Here is a 21522-nt window from a genome sequence, read left to right on the forward strand (position 1 = left end):
TCTGTCCCTTAGAAAACCTTAAATAATTTACCCACTACTGACATCAGGCTCACTGGCCTATAAATTCCCAGCATATTCTTAGAGCATTTCTGGAATAACAGAACAACATTAGCTATCTTCCAGTCCTCCCGCACCACACCCCTGGCCAATGACATTTTAAGTACCTTTTGCCAGGTCCCCTGTAATTTCTGTACTTACCTCCCACAAGCTCCCACTGCACATCAGGCCCTGGGGATTTATCCACCCTAGTTTACCTCAAGGCAGCAGGCATCTCCTCTTTCGTAAAACAGATAAGGTCCATGACTTTACTCCTGTTCTGCCTCAGTTCTATCGACTCTGTGTCCATCCTCTAATCAAATACAGATGTCAAAATTCCATTTCAGATCTCTCTCATCTCTTTCAGTGCTCCTCAAGTGCCTCATTTGTTCCTTGCTGCCTACGTACCTCCTCCTACTTCTTAAACAGGACCTCAACATCCCTTGAGAACCAAGGTTTCTTAAAACTGTTGGTCTGTCTAATTACTCTAACAGGGAACGTACTATGTACTTTCCATATTTCACTTTTGAAGGCCTCTCACTTACTAAGCACTCCTTTACCAGAAAATAACCAATCACAATCCGCCAGATCCTGCCAGATCCTTTCTGGTGCCATCAAAATTGGCCTTTTCCCAGTTTTGAATCTCATCACAAGGACCCATCCTATTCTTCTTCATAATTATCTTGACGTTAATAGGATTATGATCACTATATTCAAAGTATTCATCTAGATATACTTCTGACACCTGCCTTGTCTCGTTCCCGTAAAGGAGAAACATTCTCTCTAGCCGGGACCTTTATATGCTGATTAAAGGAACTTTCCTGAATACATTTGACAAACTCTATCCCATCCAGCCCTTTTACAGAATGGGAGTCTGTCAATATATGGAAAGTTAAAATCCCCTATTATAACAACCTTATGTTTCTTGCAACAGTCTGCGATCCCTCTGCAAATTTGTTTCTCTAAGTCATTCTGACTGTTAGGTGTTCTGTAATGTAGCCCCATTAACATGGTCATACTTTCTGATTACTCAGTTCCACTGATAACGCCTGCCTGTATGAGCTCTCCAGTCTGTCCTGGCTGAGCACCGTGATGTAATTTTCCCTGACAGGTAATGCTACCCTTTCTCCTTAAACCCCTCCTGCTCTGTCATGTCTAAAACGAGAGAACCCTGAAACACTGAGCTGCCAGTTCCTGCCCCTCCTGCAACTGTGTCAACCAGAGCTACAATATCATAATTCCACATGCTGAGCTTTGCTCCAAGCTCATTTGCCTTACCTACAGTACTTCCTGCATTGAAATGGACACAACTCAGCAAACTAGTCCCACCGTGCCCAACCCTTCATTCTCGTCTTTGTATGTAGGCTTAACAATTACTTTCGCCACAACTACTCCACTGTGCTCTGGCACCCTGGTTCCCATCCTCCTGAAACTCTAGTCTAACTCTCTTCCCCCCCCCCCCCCCCCCCAAGTGCACCACTAACATACTTTCCTGCAAGGATATTGGTTCCCTCTAGTTCAGCTGTAAGCTGCACCACCATCCCCAGAAGAGAGCCTAATGATTGAAAAGTCTGAAACCCCCCCCCCCCCTTGTACCACCTCCTTAGCCACATGATAATCTGAATTATATTCCTATTTCTCGTCTCACTGGCATGGGTAACAATCCTGAGATCACCACTTTGGAGATCCTGCCCTTTAACTTAACTCCTAACTCCATGAACTCACTTAGCAGGACCTCATCAACATGTAACATTCCATCCAGAAATATCGTTTTTGTTCACAGGACCACCCTGTCTGTTCCCTAACCAATGAATCTTCTATCACTGCTGCTTACCTCTTCTCCCAACCTTCCCTTCTGAGTCGCAGAGTCAGAGATCTGATTGCTGTAGCTTTCCTCTGCTTGGTCATTGCTCCCCCAACCGTATCTAAAATAATGTACTTACTATTGAGGGGAATGGCCACTGGGGTACCCTGCATTGGCCGCCTTTCCCTTTTTCTCTCCAGACCATCACCAAGGTAACTGTGTCCTACCTTCTATGCGTAACTACCTCCCTGTAATTCCTGTCAATCAACCCTTTCATCTCCATGGCCTGGGGTACATCCAGCTCTTGTTCCAGTTCCCTAACACGGTCTGAAAGAAGCTGCAGCTGGATGCACTTTTTGCAGGTGTAGTCGTCAGGGATACTCGAGATCTCCCTGTCTTCCTACATCTGCAAGAGAAGCACTCCACTGTACTGACTGTCATCGCCACTGCTCTAACTGTGCAGTAAGAAAGAGAGAATAAACGAAACAGAGAAATAAAGAGAGAGAAAAAGAAACTTATCCTTAGTCTCCACCCTTTTCACCAAAGCCTCTTGAGGAAAAGCCTCAGCTCTCCACTGCCCCTTCCTAGTAACACAATGGCCATTTTACTTAGATGTAGCTTCATTCTATTGGCTCTTACCAAGTGCCTAACAGTTTGCATTATCTCAAGCTCTGCAGGAAGTCCCGACAGAAACAACTTGCTTTTTAAATTTATTGTGTTTCTCTTCCAGAAGTAACTGCATGCGCAATCTCAAAAGATTCAGAAGGTGATATTTAGGAAAGTATTTTACTCAGAGAGCAGTGATTATCGAAAATTCATGGTGTATGAGGGTGCTGAAAACAAAATCAATTAGTGCCTTCACTGCAAGGTAATCAAGAGAGAATAATTTTCAGGACCATGGGGAAAGAGTGGAGTAATAATATTGCTCTGTTCGTCACCAGCGTGGACTCAATGGTCCATAGCTGCCTTCTTGTAACAATTCTATGATTCATAGCTAAGTGGTATCAAGTTAGCACACTTAAATAGGTTGCTGCTGTATGTTTAATTGTGACCTTGTAGGCTACAAATTGCAGAAAGGTTCCTGTTCCTGTACAGGCTTTAGGAACTGGAGGGGTTTTCAATATTTTGCGTAAATTCCAACGAAGTAAGCTGTTCTGAAACATAGTAGAAATCATTTCCATTTTCCTTTTATTTTTCTTGTCTATCCACATTTCTGACTAACTCTTGGAACTTTTGAAAATGAGAGAAAACTGTCTGTTTCAGACTTGCTGCCTGTCTAATTTTGAAGAAACTTCCAGCTTTTATCAACCTGTAGTTTAAAAAAAAATACATTGGCATCTTTTAAGTAATTTTGTTCAGCAAAAAAACAGGCAAGATGAAACTTTAAAAAAGCTTGAAATGGCAGAGTAAAACATTCTGCACTTGATTTATCTGTATGTTTGTATTTGAATTGAATACTTGCAATGGTTTGTAAACTTCCTGTTTGCACAATATCAGCAGTAGTTTGCTGAGTCTGCCGAAACTCTTAGCAGATTGTCGCTGAGAGTCTCACTGTTTGAAAAGAGTATGACAGGTCTTGTGAATGGTCAATCATTGTCATACATTATTCCTTGTTGTGCACCATGCACTGCAGCAAAGGCTACAGCCCATTTAGTTTGGAAAGGTTCGTGTTATCCTGCGGCCATGAAAAGTCGAATTATTCTGATTCAGATTTATTATCACATGTACTTTGAAACGTGGCAAAAAGCAACTTTTATGTTGACAACCAACACACCCAAGGATGTGCTGGGGGCAGCCCACAAGTGGCACCACACATTCCGCCCATTTTTTACATAGAAATTGACCAGCGGGTACAAGTACTGATCAATTGGTTACATTGTATGTGTTCAAATTCTTTATTTGCATAATCAATCATCAATCGCACTACAATAATACCAGTATTAGTAGCCAGTAGAATCTGTATGTTAAAGGATAATAATACTAAAGAATTAGTCAAAATAGCTGACCAATAGTGTCACGCTAGAGCCCTTCGTTTTCATCCTGATGGTTTCTACGTATGCTAAATGGCTCCAGTCCCCTGCTGTGCAAAGAGAAGTTATACTCTTCAAAAAACTTTCTTACCTGGGCTGACTGCACACTCTCTGTAAACTGTTCTTACCTGGGCTGACTGCACACTCTCTGTAAACTGTCCTTACCTGGGCTGACTGCACACTCTCTGTAAACTGTCCTTACCTGGGCTGACTGCACACTCTCTGTAAACTATCCTTACCTGGGCTGACTGCACACTCTCTGTAAACTGTCCTTACCTGGGCTGACTGCACACTCTCTGTAAACTGTCCTTACCTGGGCTGACTGCACACTCTCTGTAAACTATCCTTACCTGGGCTGACTGCACACTCTCTGTAAACTGTCCTTACCTGGGCTGACTGCACACTCTCTGTAAACTGTTCTTACCTGGGCTGACTGCACACTCTCTGTAAACTGTTCTTACCTGGGCTGACTGCACACTCTCTGTAAACTGTCCTTACCTGGGCTGACTGCACACTCTCTGTAAACTGTCCTTACCTGGGCTGACTGCACACTCTCTGTAAACTATCCTTACCTGGGCTGACTGCACACTCTCTGTAAACTGTCCTTACCTGGGCTGACTGCACACTCTCTGTAAACTATGCTTACCTGGGCTGACTGCATACTCTCTGTAAAACATCCTTACCTGGGCTGACTACAGACTCTCTGTAAACTGTTCTTACCTGGGCTGACTGCACACTCTCTGTAAACTGTCCTTACCTGGGCTGACTGCACACTCTCTGTAAACTGTCCTTACCTGGGCTGACTGCACACTCTCTGTAAACTGTCCTTACCTGGGCTGACTGCACACTCTCTGTAAACTATGCTTACCTGGGCTGACTGCATACTCTCTGTAAAACATCCTTACCTGGGCTGACTACAGACTCTCTGTAAACTGTCCTTACCTGGGCTGACTGCACACTCTCTGTAAACTGTCCTTACCTGGGCTGACTGCACACTCTCTGTAAACTACCCTTACCTGGGCTGAATGCATACTCTCTGTAAACTGTCCTTACCTGGGCTGACTGCACACTCTCTGTAAACTGTCCTTACCTGGGCTGACTGCACACTCTCTGTAAACTGTCCTTACCTGGGCTGTTTGCACACTCTCTGTAAACTGTCCTTACCTGGGCTGACTGCACACTCTCTGTAAACTGTTCTTACCTGGGCTGACTGCACACTCTCTGTAAACTGTTCTTACCTGGGCTGACTGCACACTCTCTGTAAACTGTCCTTACCTGGGCTGACTGCACACTCTCTATAAACTGTCCTTACCTGGGCTGACTGCACACTCTCTGTAAACTGTCCTTACCTGGGCTGACTACAGACTCTCTGTAAACTGTCCTTACCTGGGCTGACTGCACACTCTCTGTAAACTGTCCTTACCTGGGCTGACTGCACACTCTCTGTAAACTGTCCTTACCTGGGCTGACTACAGACTCTCTGTAAACTGTCCTTACCTGGGCTGTTTGCACACTCTCTGTAAACTATGCTTACCTGGGCTGACTGCACACTCTCTGTAAACTGTTCTTACCTGGTCGACTGCACACTCTCTGTAAACTGTCCTTAACTGGGCTGACTGCACACTCTCTGTAAACTGTCCTTACCTGGGCTGACTACAGACTCTCTGTAAACTGTCCTTACCTGGGCTGTTTGCACACTCTCTGTAAACTATGCTTACCTGGGCTGACTGCACACTCTCTGTAAACTGTCCTTACCTGGGCTGACTGCACACTCTCTGTAAACTATGCTTACCTGGGCTGACTGCAATTTGCTGCAAATTCCATGCTGCCCTCCTGGACTCTAGGTGATCCTAGCAGCAGAAGAGAGGACAAATGCACAGCCATGGGAATTGGCACTGAGCTGACCCTCAGAGTATTTAGCTGGTAATGCTCTACAGAACCACTGGCCAGAGTTAATTGTATTTTGGTTTATGAATTTGCCCAGATTTGCACAGTTAATGGCATGAATAAAGCCACTGTCTTTATTGAAATGAGGCTATCTTGAACAATATATCATCTAGTTTAGACAAAAGTCCTGTTAACCTGTTTTCCACGTGGATATGGGACAGCTGTAGTCGGGTGTTGGGCCCTGGATTCGTGAATCTGTAAGACCGGAGTTCGAGGCCTTATGTTGAGTTATCATTGGGTGCTGGGGTCAATGCCGAGGATTGAATCAGAAGTCTGGAAGATTAGGCCCGTTGGTTGCAGACAAGCCTGCGAATCTCTGTAAGGTTGCGAGGGAACTCGAAGGTCCAATGTCTGTGAGTCCAAGCACGCTGCAGGCTGAAGTCAGTCTGCCCTGGGGTAAGGTGACTATATGAGTGTGGGTGCAAATGGGGCTTGTTTAGCTGTTGTTGTTGCTTGTTGTGTTCTGTGTTGTCTTGCTAAACATTGTGGGTATGCCATGTTAGAGCCAGAATGTTGGTGACACTTGCTAGCTGTTCCTAGTACATCTTTAGGCATGTGGTTGTTAATCAAACAGCAAATTTACACTTTATGTTTTAATGTACATATGATGAAAAAACCTGAATCTGAGCACTTTGGAAGATCTTAAAGTCATAAACAGTAGAGAAATGCAGTTGCGTTTCTAATGTAACCAGACGAATTAGGTCATATATTCGTACTTAATAAGATAAGGTGGCATTTGGCACACTGGATGCACACAGGCTCCAAATGCACCAACTCCAAAGGTTGAAAAGTTGATTTATGATCAACTCTTCAATTCTCCGAGTAGCCACGAAAGCAAGAAAGAAAAGAAAGGCTTGTTCTCGGTGATGTCTTTAGCTTGGCGAGGTTGAGGAGAGCTATTCGGATGTTGGTGGTTGACTGAGAAAACAGGTGACACCGTACCAATGTGCACATATTGTGTAATCCTTGGAAATGCACAGAACACTTGCTATTGTGAGCCTTGTATGTGAGCACCAGCGATACTGTAACTTTCTAATCGATCCTGATTACTGGCTGGGTTTCATTATTTTAATTTAGATTTAAAAAAGGAGCAGATCTGAACTTTGGATGCAAAAGTGATCTGGCTTGGTTCCATTTCTGGGTCATGTATCCATTCGTACACAATAGGTTAGTTTTACACCTACGACTATCAGTTTTGATTGGCTCACGTTAAAGTCAGGATTTTCCACCTTTGTCACCCAATCACATAATTGGCTTTTCATTTTCTCTGCATCTGCTTCAAGGAAACTGAAATAGATCAGGTTCATACATGTCACGCTTTAACCATTCATAGTCAATTGATGCGATTCTTCCAAATGTTGATGCAGGGGGAGCTAACTGACACCAATGTTACTTAGACCAGGAGAAGGAAAGATAAAGATCAGCTCTACTGTTACCCTGCACACGTTGTCAAATGCTGATAATGATGCTTATAGTTTATTTTGTAAAATTATTTTATTCTCTGTCTCTAACTAGAAATGTAACCACACGTACACTCAACCCATGGAATGGATCAAACTAAAGAAGCTGATGCAGCCAAACTGGAGAGTGAAAAATTCCCTCTCCGACATAAACCGAAGACCGCATTATAAGCAAATAAGGAATCTCAGCCCCCGGGCCCACCTCCACCTCTGACATTTGCTCCTAATCTGACGTTTTCCATAATCTCTTTTGAAAATTTTGAAAAGCATTAAATTTACATTAGCCTTCTATTCGGTAAAAAAATGATTAAATACTAATTCTTTCATATAAGTTATTAATAGCTGGTTTTGTTTCAGACTGAACAATAGCCTTTTCACTATATTTCTGATTACAGAAATATTTGTTGCAGCTCAGTCCATTGGTGTAAAGTCAGCAGAGAGAGATGCTCCTGTAATATTTGGTGCGACATGGCTTTTTTATTATTCCAAGGGGAAGGCTCCATTTTCTATCTATAGTTTCAGATGTTACTACGTTGTAGCCCTATACTGGCTGCCGTGTATTTTCTCTCTCTCCCTCCCTCTCTCTCTCTCTCTCCCACCCATCATGAATATTCAAAAGCTGCAGTCAGTAGCACCAAGAGCGCAGGTGGCAAAAAAATACAATCAAATGATATGAATCTCTTCATGGCTCCAGAAATGGATGTTAACACGGGTGGAATAATTGTAGAGAAATAAGGATTTTTTTTTTGCTTTTACCCTTCTTGTCAAAGAAAGTGAATTGAGGTTAGCCCTAGGGACGCCCCTTGCTACTGTAGTGATTGTACTGTGAGCTAGAGTGATTACATATTTAGTTCTGTCATGCCGTACACAGTAAAGACCAAACCTCAAGGGGAAACTCTGCCACAGCTAACAGGAGCAATGTTTTAAAATACATTGGTGGAATCTTTTAGGGGACAATGCGGCTGTCCAGGGACTCGGCTCCTCCATTTCTTCACAACGAAATGTTTGGCCTATATGGACAAATGGAAATTTAATGCATTTTTTTCCCTGCCTCTGTCTGCACCAGCAGTGTGGAAAGACCCGTTCCACTGTACTGCAGGTTTGATGTGTGTCCTTATGCCTGCTGGTTTGAATGGAAAATAATGCATCTGCGTGAGATGACAAGACTTATTAATTTGTAAAAAATTGACTGTTACGGTATAATAATAGACATCCATTTATACAGCTCTTGGTATCTGACCATTACTCCTGCCAGGATTTCCCTTCCAGCCTCCCCCCCTATATTGAAAACATTTAGGCACTTCCAGTTGGTGGCAGGCGATATATCCATAATACTGCCTTCACTATCCCAGCTAGCTTCTTCACTATATTCATGCATCAGAGAGGCTGCACTCTGTGAAGATTTTCTCCTTCTGGAGGTGCAGACATTGATGAGGGAAATGAGTGTACAATATTTCATGATCGACTGCCCTTTTCCAGTAATAATAACCTCCCACAACTTTAATTCCTCAGCAGTGATTTAAAACAGTGAGAGGAACAATTGCTCAGAACAGTGGTTGTATCAGGTTGCCAAGGATCATACCTTTCCTAAGCCGTCACATTTGGTCAGATATCATACACATTCAGGATGGCTCACGCTGCTTCCCATATCAAGAAAAACCGGGAAATGGAAGTTGTGACCGAGGATGAGAAAGTCGTCAAAAAGCACAGAAAACGTTCTCGGGATCGAAGGAAAAAGGTACCTTGGCAGATTTACCCATTGACACGTTCCATTGTTCTAATTCCAATACATGGAGCACTGTAAATTAAAGATTAATTGTTAAGTCTGCATGATGGAGCCTTCTGCACCTCAAGACACTGCTTGGTAAATTTTTGTTGATAGATCACTTCCATTTGCTGGGGTTTCAAATGTTGTGCTTGCAAGGTATTTGCCTCTGTTAAATTCCTCATTGTGGACTGCAGTGTTAGTGTGGGATGTGCTTCAGGAAGAAGGGTGCCGACGTCAGGGTGGGTTTTAATTTCACTGAAAGGGGAGCCATTTGGCGCTGCAAATATTACCTTTTTTTTCAATCCATTCTGTATTTTTGAAGCTAGTTTTAATTGATGCCCTGGGATTACCAGAAATTTCAGATGTCTTGGAGTAAAATGGATATGCCATTGTCAATTAAATTATATCTGTCACACACACAAGGAGTAGTATTTCCTAAGCATGTGTAAATGAAAAACAAGAAGAACAATGAATACTGAGTTAGAGATGTAACCATTTAGTTTGCTGCCCTCATTTTGAGCAGGGTTCTTCTATTTTTAGGAGATAATTAGCTGTAGACACATCGTGTTCTGTGTGACCTTAACCCATCCACTCCCAGAATGATTATCTTGCTGTGGAGTGGATTTTTCAGTTTTGTGATTTGACATTTTTTTTAAAATTGTCGGAACGATAGAATTGACATGGCTTTCTATATCATAATTCTCAGCATCAGCAGATTTGTAGCAACTTCCATTGTTTAGCGTAAGGCTGATTCTAAAAGTAAATTCTAATCCGGCTTTGAACATTGGATATCCTTTCACTAGATTGTATTGACTGACTTAGATGTATTATTATGTCCAGTGTCTTATGTCCGCTGTGTCGGAGCTTGGGATGTACCTCTCTGCATTGCTCTGTTGTAACTTTTCTTGGGGACAGGTAGTTAGGGGTTTCATCTTCACAGTGATGCTGCTAGTACTGAACAGCTTGCAGTTACCATAAATAATACCAACAAAGTCTGCAGAACATACCTTTGCCTCATTCACTCTTCTGTCCTCTCAACTTATTGCTAAGTCACAGTGACCCAACCTGACAGCATGAGAGAGTAACACCTCATATTCCTTCTGGGTATCCTCCAACTTGATAGCATGAGCATTGATTTCTCTAACTTCTGGTAATTTCTACCCCCTCCCCCCGCCCTCTTCTCTCTTTTTCCATTCCCCATTCTGGCTCCCCTCTTACCTCTTCTCACCTGCCCCTCACCATCTGGTTCCCCCCCTCCTTCCCTCTCTCCCACGGTCCACTTTCCTATCAGGTTCCTTCTTCTTCAGCCCTTTATCTTTTCCACCTATCACCTCTCAGCTTCTCAATTCAGTCACCCCCCCCCCCCCCCCACCCACCTACATTCCCCTTTGCTTGTCACCTACCACTCCCTCCTCCCTCCATCTTCTTATTCTGGCTTCTTCCCCTTTCCTCTCCAGTCCTGATGAAGGGTCTCAGCCCAAAATATCGACTGCTTATTCCCCTTCATAGATACTGCCTAACCTGCTGAAGTCCTCCAGCATTTTGTCTGTGTGTTACATCAGATGTAACAGATGCTCTTTTTTGTGTTTGGAATGTATTAAGATGTAACCCCAGCACTAGTCATTTCAAATGTGTTCCTAAATTACTGAAGCATCTTAGATTTGAGAGTGTGTGCATGTTTTGTTTCTAAAATTAAATGCTGTATAACCATGGCTTGCAGATGGGCTACAGGCCTCTGCTCTATTTAAATGCGAAAATGGTGAGCAGAGTAAAGGATTCTGTGTAGGTTCTTGGGTCCTGTTGTTAGAGGTCATGGCTGAATCCAAAACATTCCCCTGTGAACTTGTGTGTTTTGTAACGCTGTTGCTGTACATGGATGTGAGCTGATTCATGGGATTTGTCTCTTCTTTGTATTGTCATGTGTTTTTGGACTGCTAGAACAAATCCAGTCTTATTTTTAGCCTTAAGGGTGTGAGATGCGTGGACTTGGCTGCGTTTTGAGTTGAAAGTATTTTGGTATGTATTTTGTCTTTACTCATGACAGACTGCTGTGTGTTCTGTATGGGCCACAACACAATGGAGGAAGTTAGCTTAAATGAAAACAAACAGTTATTAATGGGCACTTACTTGAAGGGGACATGAGAATAAGAGTGTTACTTATTTTGTGTAATGAGATTTGTTTAGAGAACTTGTAACAGAAGCCACAGGCACTAATCTTGAAACTTTTAAATTCAGAATCAGGTTGATTATCACTGACATGTGTTGCGAAATTTATTCTTTTATGGCAGCAGTACAATGTAATACATAAAATATACTATAAATTGCAATAATAATAGTTGAAATTAAATAGTTAAAAAGGTATAAAAATTTTAAACTACCTTTTAACTGAGTAACAAATTATGTATTTAAATACAATCCAGAACAAATTAGAATCCTACCAATGCCACTACAGTGCTATAAAACTGTGTATTAGATCCTAATAGTTAACAAGAAAGGAATTCAGGTGTACGCTGCTGTGTATAGAGTGTCTAGGAGGGGTGGCACCTCTGGTGAAGGGCTTGTCATATCCATTCTGGGGCAGCTCACTCACCTTTGGTCCCCACTGGACACTCAGCTCTCACCTGCGGGTCCAGGTAGGTACTTGCATGCAACAGTGGCCACATTGCGTCAACTGGTGGACTAAACCAGTTGGGGGTAGCCAGTAGGCCTCATACCCCAGTGAACTATGTGAAGTCAGCTCCAGCAGACTGTACGATGAGATTAACAGTGAGAGCCATCGGCCAGGAAGGCAATTCTACAGAGCTTTCTGAAGACTGAAGTGCATGATAAGACACAGAAGTCGTGATTGTCTACTGTAACCAAAGAAGACTCCGGTTTGTTACAAGTACGACTAGACTTGTACCACTAGACCCAGACTTCTGAGGGCCAAAGAGTGGAAGTATCCCAGTGCAATGGCTTTTCCACTTTAAAAAGTTTCACTGTCATCGTCAGATACAATGGACAACCAAGATGCTGCTGTGTTCTTTTGATTCTCTGTAAATGATCAAAATTAGCACAGACATCTAGTGAGGATAATGGATTATTTTTATACAATGCCTCTGATGATTTGTGACCATCAAATCTTCATTTCCATTGTAACATTCAAGATGATTGTCAATACCTTCAAATTCTTTGTAGTTTCTAACTTGGTGAAGTCGTGAAATTGTTTCATTTGAACTCCCAACCGTTTCTGGCATCTCCAAGCATGAATGCTTGAAACCGCAGTGAGGAAAACAATTCTAAATTGTCCTACTGCTTATTTCTCGCCAACTATCAGTGACAAAAAATCACTGCTTTTTTGAACATAAATACATGTATATGACACTATTTAAAAAGTGTTTGCCTGAAGGATGGGTGGTATCTATCTGCCTCATAAGTTCACATGACTGATGCTTATTAGAAACTGTTTGGCAACAGTCCACTGCCCCAGTTAAGTGGCATAGTGTCCCAAATAAATGAAGGGAATCTTTGTTTATTATTTCAATTAATTTTTGTTCTTTAATTGTTGTTGCAAATAAGTGGCAGCTCTGATTAACCAATGAACCGATTAACCGGAACCCATTGTATATATTTTAAAAATTAAATAAATGGGGTAAAATGACAGCAAAATTAGAGAGGCAGTGTTCATACGTTCATTGTCTATTCAGAAACCTGATAGCAGAGAGGAAGGAGCAGTTTCTAAAGTACTGAGTGTGTGTTTTCAAGCTCCTGTACCTCCTCTCTGATGGTAGTAATGAGAAGAGGGCATGTTCTTGGTGTTGGGGGTCCTTAATGATGGAAGCCGCCCTTTCTCTGCCAGCTCTCTTTGAAGGTGTCTTCGATGATGGGGAGATTCATGCCATGATGGGGCTGGCTAAACTTACAAGCCTCTGCAGCTTTCTCCAATCATGTGTTGCTGTCCCTCTATGCTGGATGGTGATGCAACCAATGAGAATGCTCTCCACATTACATGTGCAGAAATTTGCTAGACTTTAATGACATACCAAGTCTCCTCAAATCTTCTTTGTTGCATTTTCATTATTTGTGCGGTGCAAAGCCCCCTACACTTATTCTTAACATGAGAAAGGTATCGTCTCTCTGAGTCCGACACAGTGCATTTTCTTGCCGTTGTACAGAAAGGCATTTGCTTACCTGCCACATAGACTCATCTGTACCACTTTATTTTTTGTACCTCCCATGCAATGCCATCTATTCTTTGTACACAAGTAGAGTTTCGGTGAGGGTTTTTCCCTGCCCAAGAGCTGATTTGAAAGCTGTGATACAATAAAGTTTTCACTCTGCTTGACTGCTCCCATTGTTTTATATTGGGATTTCTGTAAAGTGATCAAATTTGCAGAACAAAAATGAGAGGTAGTGTTGATTAGGCTGTGATGAGAACTTGGTCACCAAAGCCAGAACTTAATGGGTAAATGCAAACATGAGGAAATCTGCAGATGCTGGAAATTCAAGCAACACACACATAAAATGCTGGTGGAGTGCAGCAGGCCAGGTAGCATCTATAGGGAGAAGTACAGTCGATGTTTCGGGCCGAGACCCTTCGTCAGGACTAACGGAAAAAAGAGATAGTAAGAGATCCGGGAGGGTAGGACCCGAAATGATAGGTGAAGACAGGAGGGGGAGGGAAGAAGCTAAGAGCTGGGAAGTTGATTGGCAAAAGGAATACAAGGCTGGGAAGGGTGAGTATCACAGGACGGAAGGCCTTGGAAGAAAGAAAGGGGGAGGGGAGCACCAGAGGAAGATGAAGAACAGACAAGGTTTCTCTAACTTCTGTTAATGCCCCTCCTCCCCTTCTTACCCCACCCCTATTTATTTGTTTGTTTATTTTTATTATTTTTTTCTTTTATTCTCTGTCTTTCCCTCTTACAATAACTCCTTGCTTGTTCTCCATCTTCCTCTGGTGCTCCCCTCCCCCTTTCTTTCTTCCAAGGCCTTCCGTCCTGTGATACTCCCCCTTCCCAGCCTTGTATCCCTTTTGCCAATCAACTTCCCAGCTCTTAGCTTCTTCCCTCCCCCTCCTGTCTTCTCCTATCATTTCGGGTCTCCCCCTCCCCCTCACAATTTCAAATCTCTTCCTATCTCTATTTTCCGTTAGTCCTGACGAAGGGTCTTGGCCCAAAACGTCGACTGTACTTCTTCCTATAGATGCTGCCTGGCCTGCTGCGTTCCACCACCATTTTGTGTGTGTTACCTAATGGGTAAAGCCCAACCTGGTGTGGATTGTCCTGTTGAGAATATAACGTGACAGTGAAGCCAAGCTTATGGGTTTTTTGAAATAGCTTTAAGTATTTCCTTACTTTTTAAGCAATTTAATTGTTTTGACTGATTTTAAATTTTCAAATATTTACTTTTAATTTTAATAGGTATTGCATGTATGATTAACAATTGTTAAAATGGTTAGTATTGATAAACCTGAGCTATCATCAGGTTAAAGTATTTCCAGCATTTCTGATAGTGTTTTGGTCTGAAACATGAACTGTTTCTTTCATTCCAGGTGCTGTGTAACCTAACATGACTATTTCCAGCATTTTATTTTTTGTTTACGTGAGTGTTCTCTGTTCTTAACATGCTAATAGGAACAGTTTATTAACTTATAATTTTGCAAATTCTATCAATCTCTCTATGCATTTCTCTTCTCTGAAGATAAGGCATAAAATGGTGAGAGGCATTGAGCATGTGGATAGCCAGAGGCTTTTTCCCAAGGCTGAAATGGCTAACATGAAGGTGCTTGGAGGGGTAGGTACAAGAGGGATGTCAGAGGTAAATGTTTGCACACAGAGAGTGGTGGGTGCATGGAATGCACTGCCAGCGATGGTGGTAGAGGCGGATACAATAGGGTCTTTTAAGAGGCTCTTAGATAGGTGTGTGGAGCTTAGAAAAATAGAGGGCTATGTGGTAGGGAAATCCTGGGCAATTTCTAGAGTAGGTTACATGATCAGTACAACATTGACATCCATTTTCTTGTAGACATATACAGAAAAATAAAGAAACAATAGAATTTATGAAAAACTATACATAAATGAAGACTGACAAGCAACTAATGTTCAAAAGAAGACCAATCATACAAATAAAAAGAGAAAAGTAAATTTTTAAAAATAATAATTTCATTGGCTTGTCTATGTTCACTTGAAGTCTATCACCTTCCTTTTCACAGTTTGTGGTCCCAAATTGAGTATAATTAGCAGATTTTTGAAGGGTGCTTTTACACCCGAGTGGAGCAATATTCTCAGTTCTGATGCTTTGGAACACTGACTCCTCAAGTCTAGAACAACTGTTCACTCCTTTTCCTGTTCATAAGCGCTTCTCTCCATGATGACCCTCTTTCATAACTGGCTTCAGCTTTCTATATATGCTCGTTCTGTGACGTTTGCTCAATTGCCTTTCCAAAATCCCAAGTAAATTACACCAATTGCCTTGCACAAATCAAAAACAGCAGGTGTTGAAAATCTGAATGACAAAGAAAATGCTGATAATTGGAATCGGATTTATTATCACTAACTTGTGTCGTGAAATTTGTTTTGCGGCAGCAATACAGTGCAATACATATAGTATACTATAAATTATATTAAGAAATAAAGTACCTTTGTGTGTGTGTGTGTATATATATGTATATATGTGTGTGGAAAAGGAGCAAAAATAGTGAGATGGTATTCATGGGTTTATTGTTCAGGAATTTGATGTAATGCAGAGGGGAAGTAGCTGTTACTAAAACCCTGGAAATACACAGCAAGCTGAAAGCATCTATGGCCAGAGAGAAGGAGTTATCATTTCAAGATAAAATTTTAACACAAAGACAGAAAAATTCAATATATTTTGATAGAAATACTGAGGACAAGCATTGGGTCAGAACGTTCTTCTTGCAATGAGCTGTGTTGAACTTCACCATTGATAAATATTTGTAATTTTTATATTCACTGTTGTTGCCTTTCATCAGATGGGAGTATTTTCAGCATTTTCTATTCTTATTTTAGATTCTAGCCTCACTCCGGAATGTAATATTTTCTTTTCTCCAGTCTATTTCTTAGTACATCTCTCCTTGTCTTTGCTGGAAAGTTAATGCTAAGGAATATTTATTCCTGGAACAGCAGTATCTACACCATCCCTCTTTTTGAACCTGTTTACCATTGTCTGAGAGATTTAGATTTATTTACCACATGTGCATCGAAACATACAGTGAAATGTGTTGTTTGCATTTACAACCAACACCAACCTAGGGATGTGTTGGGGGCAGCCCACAAGCGTCGCCACATATTTAAGTGTGAACATGGCATGGCCCCCGTGCTCAGCAGAACAACATAGACACAGCAATACAGAACACAACAACCAACAGAACAACAACAACAAAATAAGCCCCTTTTATCCCTCCCACCCTCCCACACACACGGATGGTCCCCCAACTCCAAGCCTACAGTCTCCAGTTTCTAACTCCCCTCTCTGTTGCCAAAACCATGCCTGAATACTGAAAATAACAATTAAGACTGAGCCATGATCTTGATGAAGGTTGCAGCTCGGCACCATCTTCAGGATTCAAGATTGTTTAATGTCATTTCCTGTACACAACTGTAACAAGAATGAAATAATTGTACTCCAGATCATTGCAGCATAAAAACAAAACACTGAAGATAAAAAAACACAACAATAATAATAATAAGACACACAATAAATATAAATACAGGCAGTCCCAGGGTTACGAATGAGTTCCATTCCTGAGTCTGTCTTTAAGTCGGATTTGTACATTAAGTCGGAACAGGTACATTTGGTATAATTTAGTGTCAGTCAAATGTTTGTCTTAGTATATAGTGTACATTTTACCTTTCTATGCATATAAAACACTTAAGAAATGTATGTATTTCAAAAATTAAACCACTGCATTGCTTAGTAATAATTGTAGCTTTCATCGGGGCAGGGCCTTTCACATGCTCCATTAAAATTGTTTCAATCGGTGACCGACTGTAGCCTAATGCTTTTCCAATGATCGATGTCATTTCACCTCTTTCCAGTTGCTTTATTATTTCCACTTTATTTTCAATTGTGATTGTTTTCTGTCAACGGTACAGAAACAGGGCGGATTCAGCAGCAGCCGCGGGCAGCGGGTCCTGAGCTCCCCGGGTCCTAAAGTCCACCCGCACTGAGACAGGTTAAGTGGGACAAGTGGGGGCGGTGCTGACTGGAAAAGGGAGGCCAGGGTGAATCTTGCTAAGAAAAATTTAAGCCAAATGCAAAGTTACACACTCGACACAGTGTTAATGGCAATGTGATCCGACTTTAAATGGCAGACACTGCCGAATTTATAATATCATAGGCTTTATGGCAGGCCATTCGTAAGTATGAGTTATTGGTAAGTCGGACGTTCATCACTCGGTATCTTGTACACAAGACAGCTCATGTATATAGATTGTTTATATGCACATAAAGTGATGCTAAGCTGTTCATAAGGTGACTGACGGGATATATTAAAGTGATGGTGGAGTTAGTGGATGGAGGTGTTGATCAATCTTACTGCTTGCAGAAAGTAACTGTTTTTGATTCTGCTGGTCCCAGCTATGTACTCTCCTCCCTGAAGGGAGTGGGACAAACAGTCCATGAGCAGGGATTGTGGGATCCATCATGATGTAACTGGCCCTTTTCCGGCACCTTTCTGTAGGCTGATGCCAGTGGTATGTTGGGAATTTTCTCTACCCGTTGTAGAGCCTTCCAGTCAGCCACAGTGGAATTTACATACCACGCAGTGATGCAACTTGTTATCATGCTCTCTACTGTACATCTGTAGAATGATGTGAGTATGGATGTGCAAAGCTTGACCTGAAGAATTACCAAGTAATCCTCAAGTGGCTATTTGTACTTGGGAAAATACTTGCGTTAATTATTAAACTGTGAATTTACACAAAGCAAAGCTATGCCCTTTGATCTTGTACAATACTGTACAATTTCTCACTTTATTGTTATCTTTTGGTTCCCACCCTCCCATTCTATTAGAACTTATGAAGAAAGATAAACAAAGGCAGTGGCACGATTGCTTTTAAGGCACTGCAAAGGGAGACCAAAAATGTATTGTGACCAAAACGAGAAAAAGATGCAGCCTCTTTCTCCGTCACCTGCCAGCTTGCACTCCTCCCCCACTTCCCACCTTCTTCCCCTTCCCTTTCCAGTCCTGATGAAGGGCCTGGGCCCAAAACATCATCAGTTCATTCCCCTGCATAGATGCTGTAGAACCTGCTGAGTTCCTCCAGCATTTTGTGTGTGTCATTCTGGATTTCCAGCATCTGCAGAATCTCTTGTGTTTCTGAAAAAAGATGAGCTTGATAGGCTCTGAAAATCAGAGTACATAATTTTAATTGTATATTTTTTCTATCAGGAGAGACTGTCAGAAATGTGGGTTTGTTACTTGAAACAGATCAGTTGCTAAGACTATAAGGCTTTTAACAATTGGTAAATCTCAGTCCCTAATCTTAGAAATGTCTTGTGTAACACTGATGGCCAATAATGTATTGTTTTAGATTAGTGAACAAATGCAGTTCCCAAATCAATCATTTTAAAATAGAGCAATTTTACACTAATGTGTTAAGCATTCATCACAGTTGTGTTGTTTCTAGGTGCTGAGGTGCTAAATCCCACACTAAATATTTACTACTAAACAATTATTAAAATTATCTCTTCAGGCTCCTTGATTTCCTTTTCCAATCTGATCCTGTCACTTTGCAATGGCAGCAATGAGGTATGACAGAAACAACAAAAATATCATTCAGTTGTAAACGTACCACCCCAAGTAGTTCATCAATTCTGAGAGGAGCCAAACATCATTAATGCTCAGGAAAAATGTGTTGTATTAAACTCTACCTATAACTTAAAAATCTTCCACCACCATTCAGTGAGACTAGAACTAAGGTCATAGGTTAAGGGTGAAATACTTAAGGAGAACCTAGGAGGAGGTTCTTCGTCAGAGTGTGGAATGAGCTGCCCGCTAAAGTGGTGGATGAAAATTTGATTTCAACATTTAAGAGAGATTTGAATAAATGTATGAATGGGAAGGGTGTGGAGGACTATGGTCCAGGTGAAGGTTGATGGGACTAGTCAGAATAATAAGTTGGCACAGACTAGATGGTCTGAAGGGTCTATTTCTGTGCATTAGAGTTCTATGATTTTGTGACTTCCAGCTCATATTAATGTACTATACCGTAACTCAAATATTGACTCTTCGGATGCCTTGAACATTACTACTTATCCATAAGGAAAAAGACAATCATGACTCTTTCAAATAACTTGTTTATTAAGAACACAATACTGACCACTTTTAGTTTAGTTGGTTTAACACTGTAGCCAATTAAAGATATTTCTGGTCACTAGCCAGGTGGGAAATTATCCAATTATCAGCAAATAGGGAAGGAAAAAGCTGCTGTTCAAAATACTCGGATTTTCTTGAAATTAAGGATTCTACAACTGTGAGCTAATATAAGGTTAACCAAAGCCCAAATGCCCTTTGGGATGTTTTACTGTAAAGGCTGAAGCTAAATAAATGGAATCTAATTTAAAGGCAGTGATTAGAAATATTTTAGTTTTACTCAGTTATTGGGACATTAATGGAAAAGTTGAAAGCATTGATGCCTTCTTGGGAGAATTTGTAATCAATTTAAAATATGAGAGCATTTGTAATAGATGGATAATTACAGGTTAATGTCAGAGCACTAATATGTGTATCCTACATTGGGAGAAAAGCGCATTTCCATGCAGTGGGATATATCTTTGAAAATACCAATAGACATTTACATAAATAAAATAAGACACAGGAAGTATCTTGGTATCCAGAATATTTTAACTTGTCATCCAGGCCTAATTTTAAATCTCAAATATTAAAGTTCGAATACTTGGTCATTGTCATTTTAGCTGTTAGCACCTTATTGTGTATAAAACTTGGTGCCATGTTTCCTCATTACAACTGTGAGGGCACTGCTTAAATTCTTATCTTTCTGTAATGCATTTTGGGGCATTCTGAAGTTATGAAAAGTATTAAATGCACTCAAGTTCTTTTCAATGTTCCCTTCTCTTTTCTGTTATGAGAAAAGTCATCTATTTTTCTGGCCCTCCAAAATGGTTACTAGCTTCAAAGCAAGATCATCAAAAAGCTAACTTCAAATTAATTTGTTTTGAAAAGAGCAAACTTTACGTCTGAATCTCATTGAGATATTTTGATGAGTGTAGATAGGGACGTAAGGCTGATCTGAGACAATGAGGTCCAGGGAAGGAAGCAGGAATGGACAAAAGTCCTAGTGAGCAGGAAGATCTGCTCTGTTTTGGCTGATAGAACATAGGATAGCACAGTACAGACTCTTTGACCCACAATGCTGTGCCAAACTTATAATATACTTCAAATCAATCTGACTTTCCTTTCCCACATGGTTTTCCATTTTTCTATCACCTATATGCCCATCTACACTTTTGGGATAGGGATTAGCACCCCCTCCCTTTTACCCCAAGTAAAAAGCATCTTAAACCTTTTTATCCTTTATTTTCAAAGGGATGGCAAACGGTGTACAGAATGTTTGTAAAAAGTCAAATAGAAATAACATTTTTAAATAAGAGCATGACAAGTTAACAACGGTCATATTTTTTCAGTCCTTCTCTTTCCCTCTTGGTCTTACTTCATAAACCTCTGGCTTAATATGAAGTGATGCAGATAAAAAGCTTGGGTCAGGCATATGGCCTCAGCTAACATTTGGTTCAGAGGAACAAAGATGAGTGTGAAGAATTTGTTTGTAGTTGTCCTTAATCATCATGCATTGTGTAATGTATTTATTGAAAGTTGGTGCACTGTAATTGGACTGCTATGTTCTGCTATGGGCAGTAGATTGGAGGGATCCAGAATCTTAGCAAATGCTTAAGACTGGGAGTACACTAATTTTAGTCTTCAAAAGAGAAAATTAGTAGGAAATTCCCCATCTCAACTGAGGAAGATTATAAACTATCCAAAATATTCACAATCATTGCATTAGCAATCATAGTTTTTCATTATACCAGTCCTATTATTTGGAGCAGCCAAAGATTTTGGTCTGTAAGGCTGATATGAGAGGGTGAACTCACAGACAGCATCCAGCCCAGATGGCTGAGTACAAAAGCCCTATGCTGGTCAACCAGGGGGAGGGTTCACCAGTATCTTTAACTGCTCACTTCAGCAGGTTGAGGTATCCACCTGCTTTGAGCAGATTTCAATTAATCTAGAGCCTAATAAGAACCTGATAACCTGCCTCAATGACTATCGTCCAGTAATGCTTACATCCACTGTGATGAAGTGCTTTGACAGTTTGGTGATAAAACATATCGACTCCTGTCTGAGAAACAATTTGGATCCACTCCAATTTGCGTACCGGTGCAATGGGTCTGCAACAGAAGCGATTTCATTGGCTTTTCACTCAACCCTGGAACATCTGGACAGCAAAGGTGCACACA

General features: G+C 41.1%; 1 protein-coding gene across 13 annotated transcripts in view; it reads left to right on the forward strand.

Annotated features, from left to right (window-relative positions):
* Window positions 1-21522, forward strand: part of ank3b (ankyrin 3b) — a 615939-nt gene that overhangs the window by 221537 nt on the left and 372880 nt on the right. For 8 of the 13 annotated variants that reach the window (XM_059947383.1, XM_059947394.1, XM_059947396.1 and 5 more), the window contains exon 1: window positions 8890-9015. The exons of the other annotated variants lie outside the window; for them this stretch is intronic. In XM_059947383.1, the coding sequence (XP_059803366.1) occupies window positions 8905-9015 (111 nt within the window). In that variant the 5' untranslated portion in view covers window positions 8890-8904. Of the gene's footprint in view, window positions 1-8889; window positions 9016-21522 lie in introns of those variants that run through there. 13 annotated transcript variants of the gene reach the window in all.

This window comes from Hypanus sabinus, chromosome 22, assembly GCF_030144855.1.
Source record: "Hypanus sabinus isolate sHypSab1 chromosome 22, sHypSab1.hap1, whole genome shotgun sequence".
In the NCBI taxonomy this organism is placed as follows: Eukaryota; Metazoa; Chordata; class Chondrichthyes; order Myliobatiformes; family Dasyatidae; genus Hypanus; species Hypanus sabinus.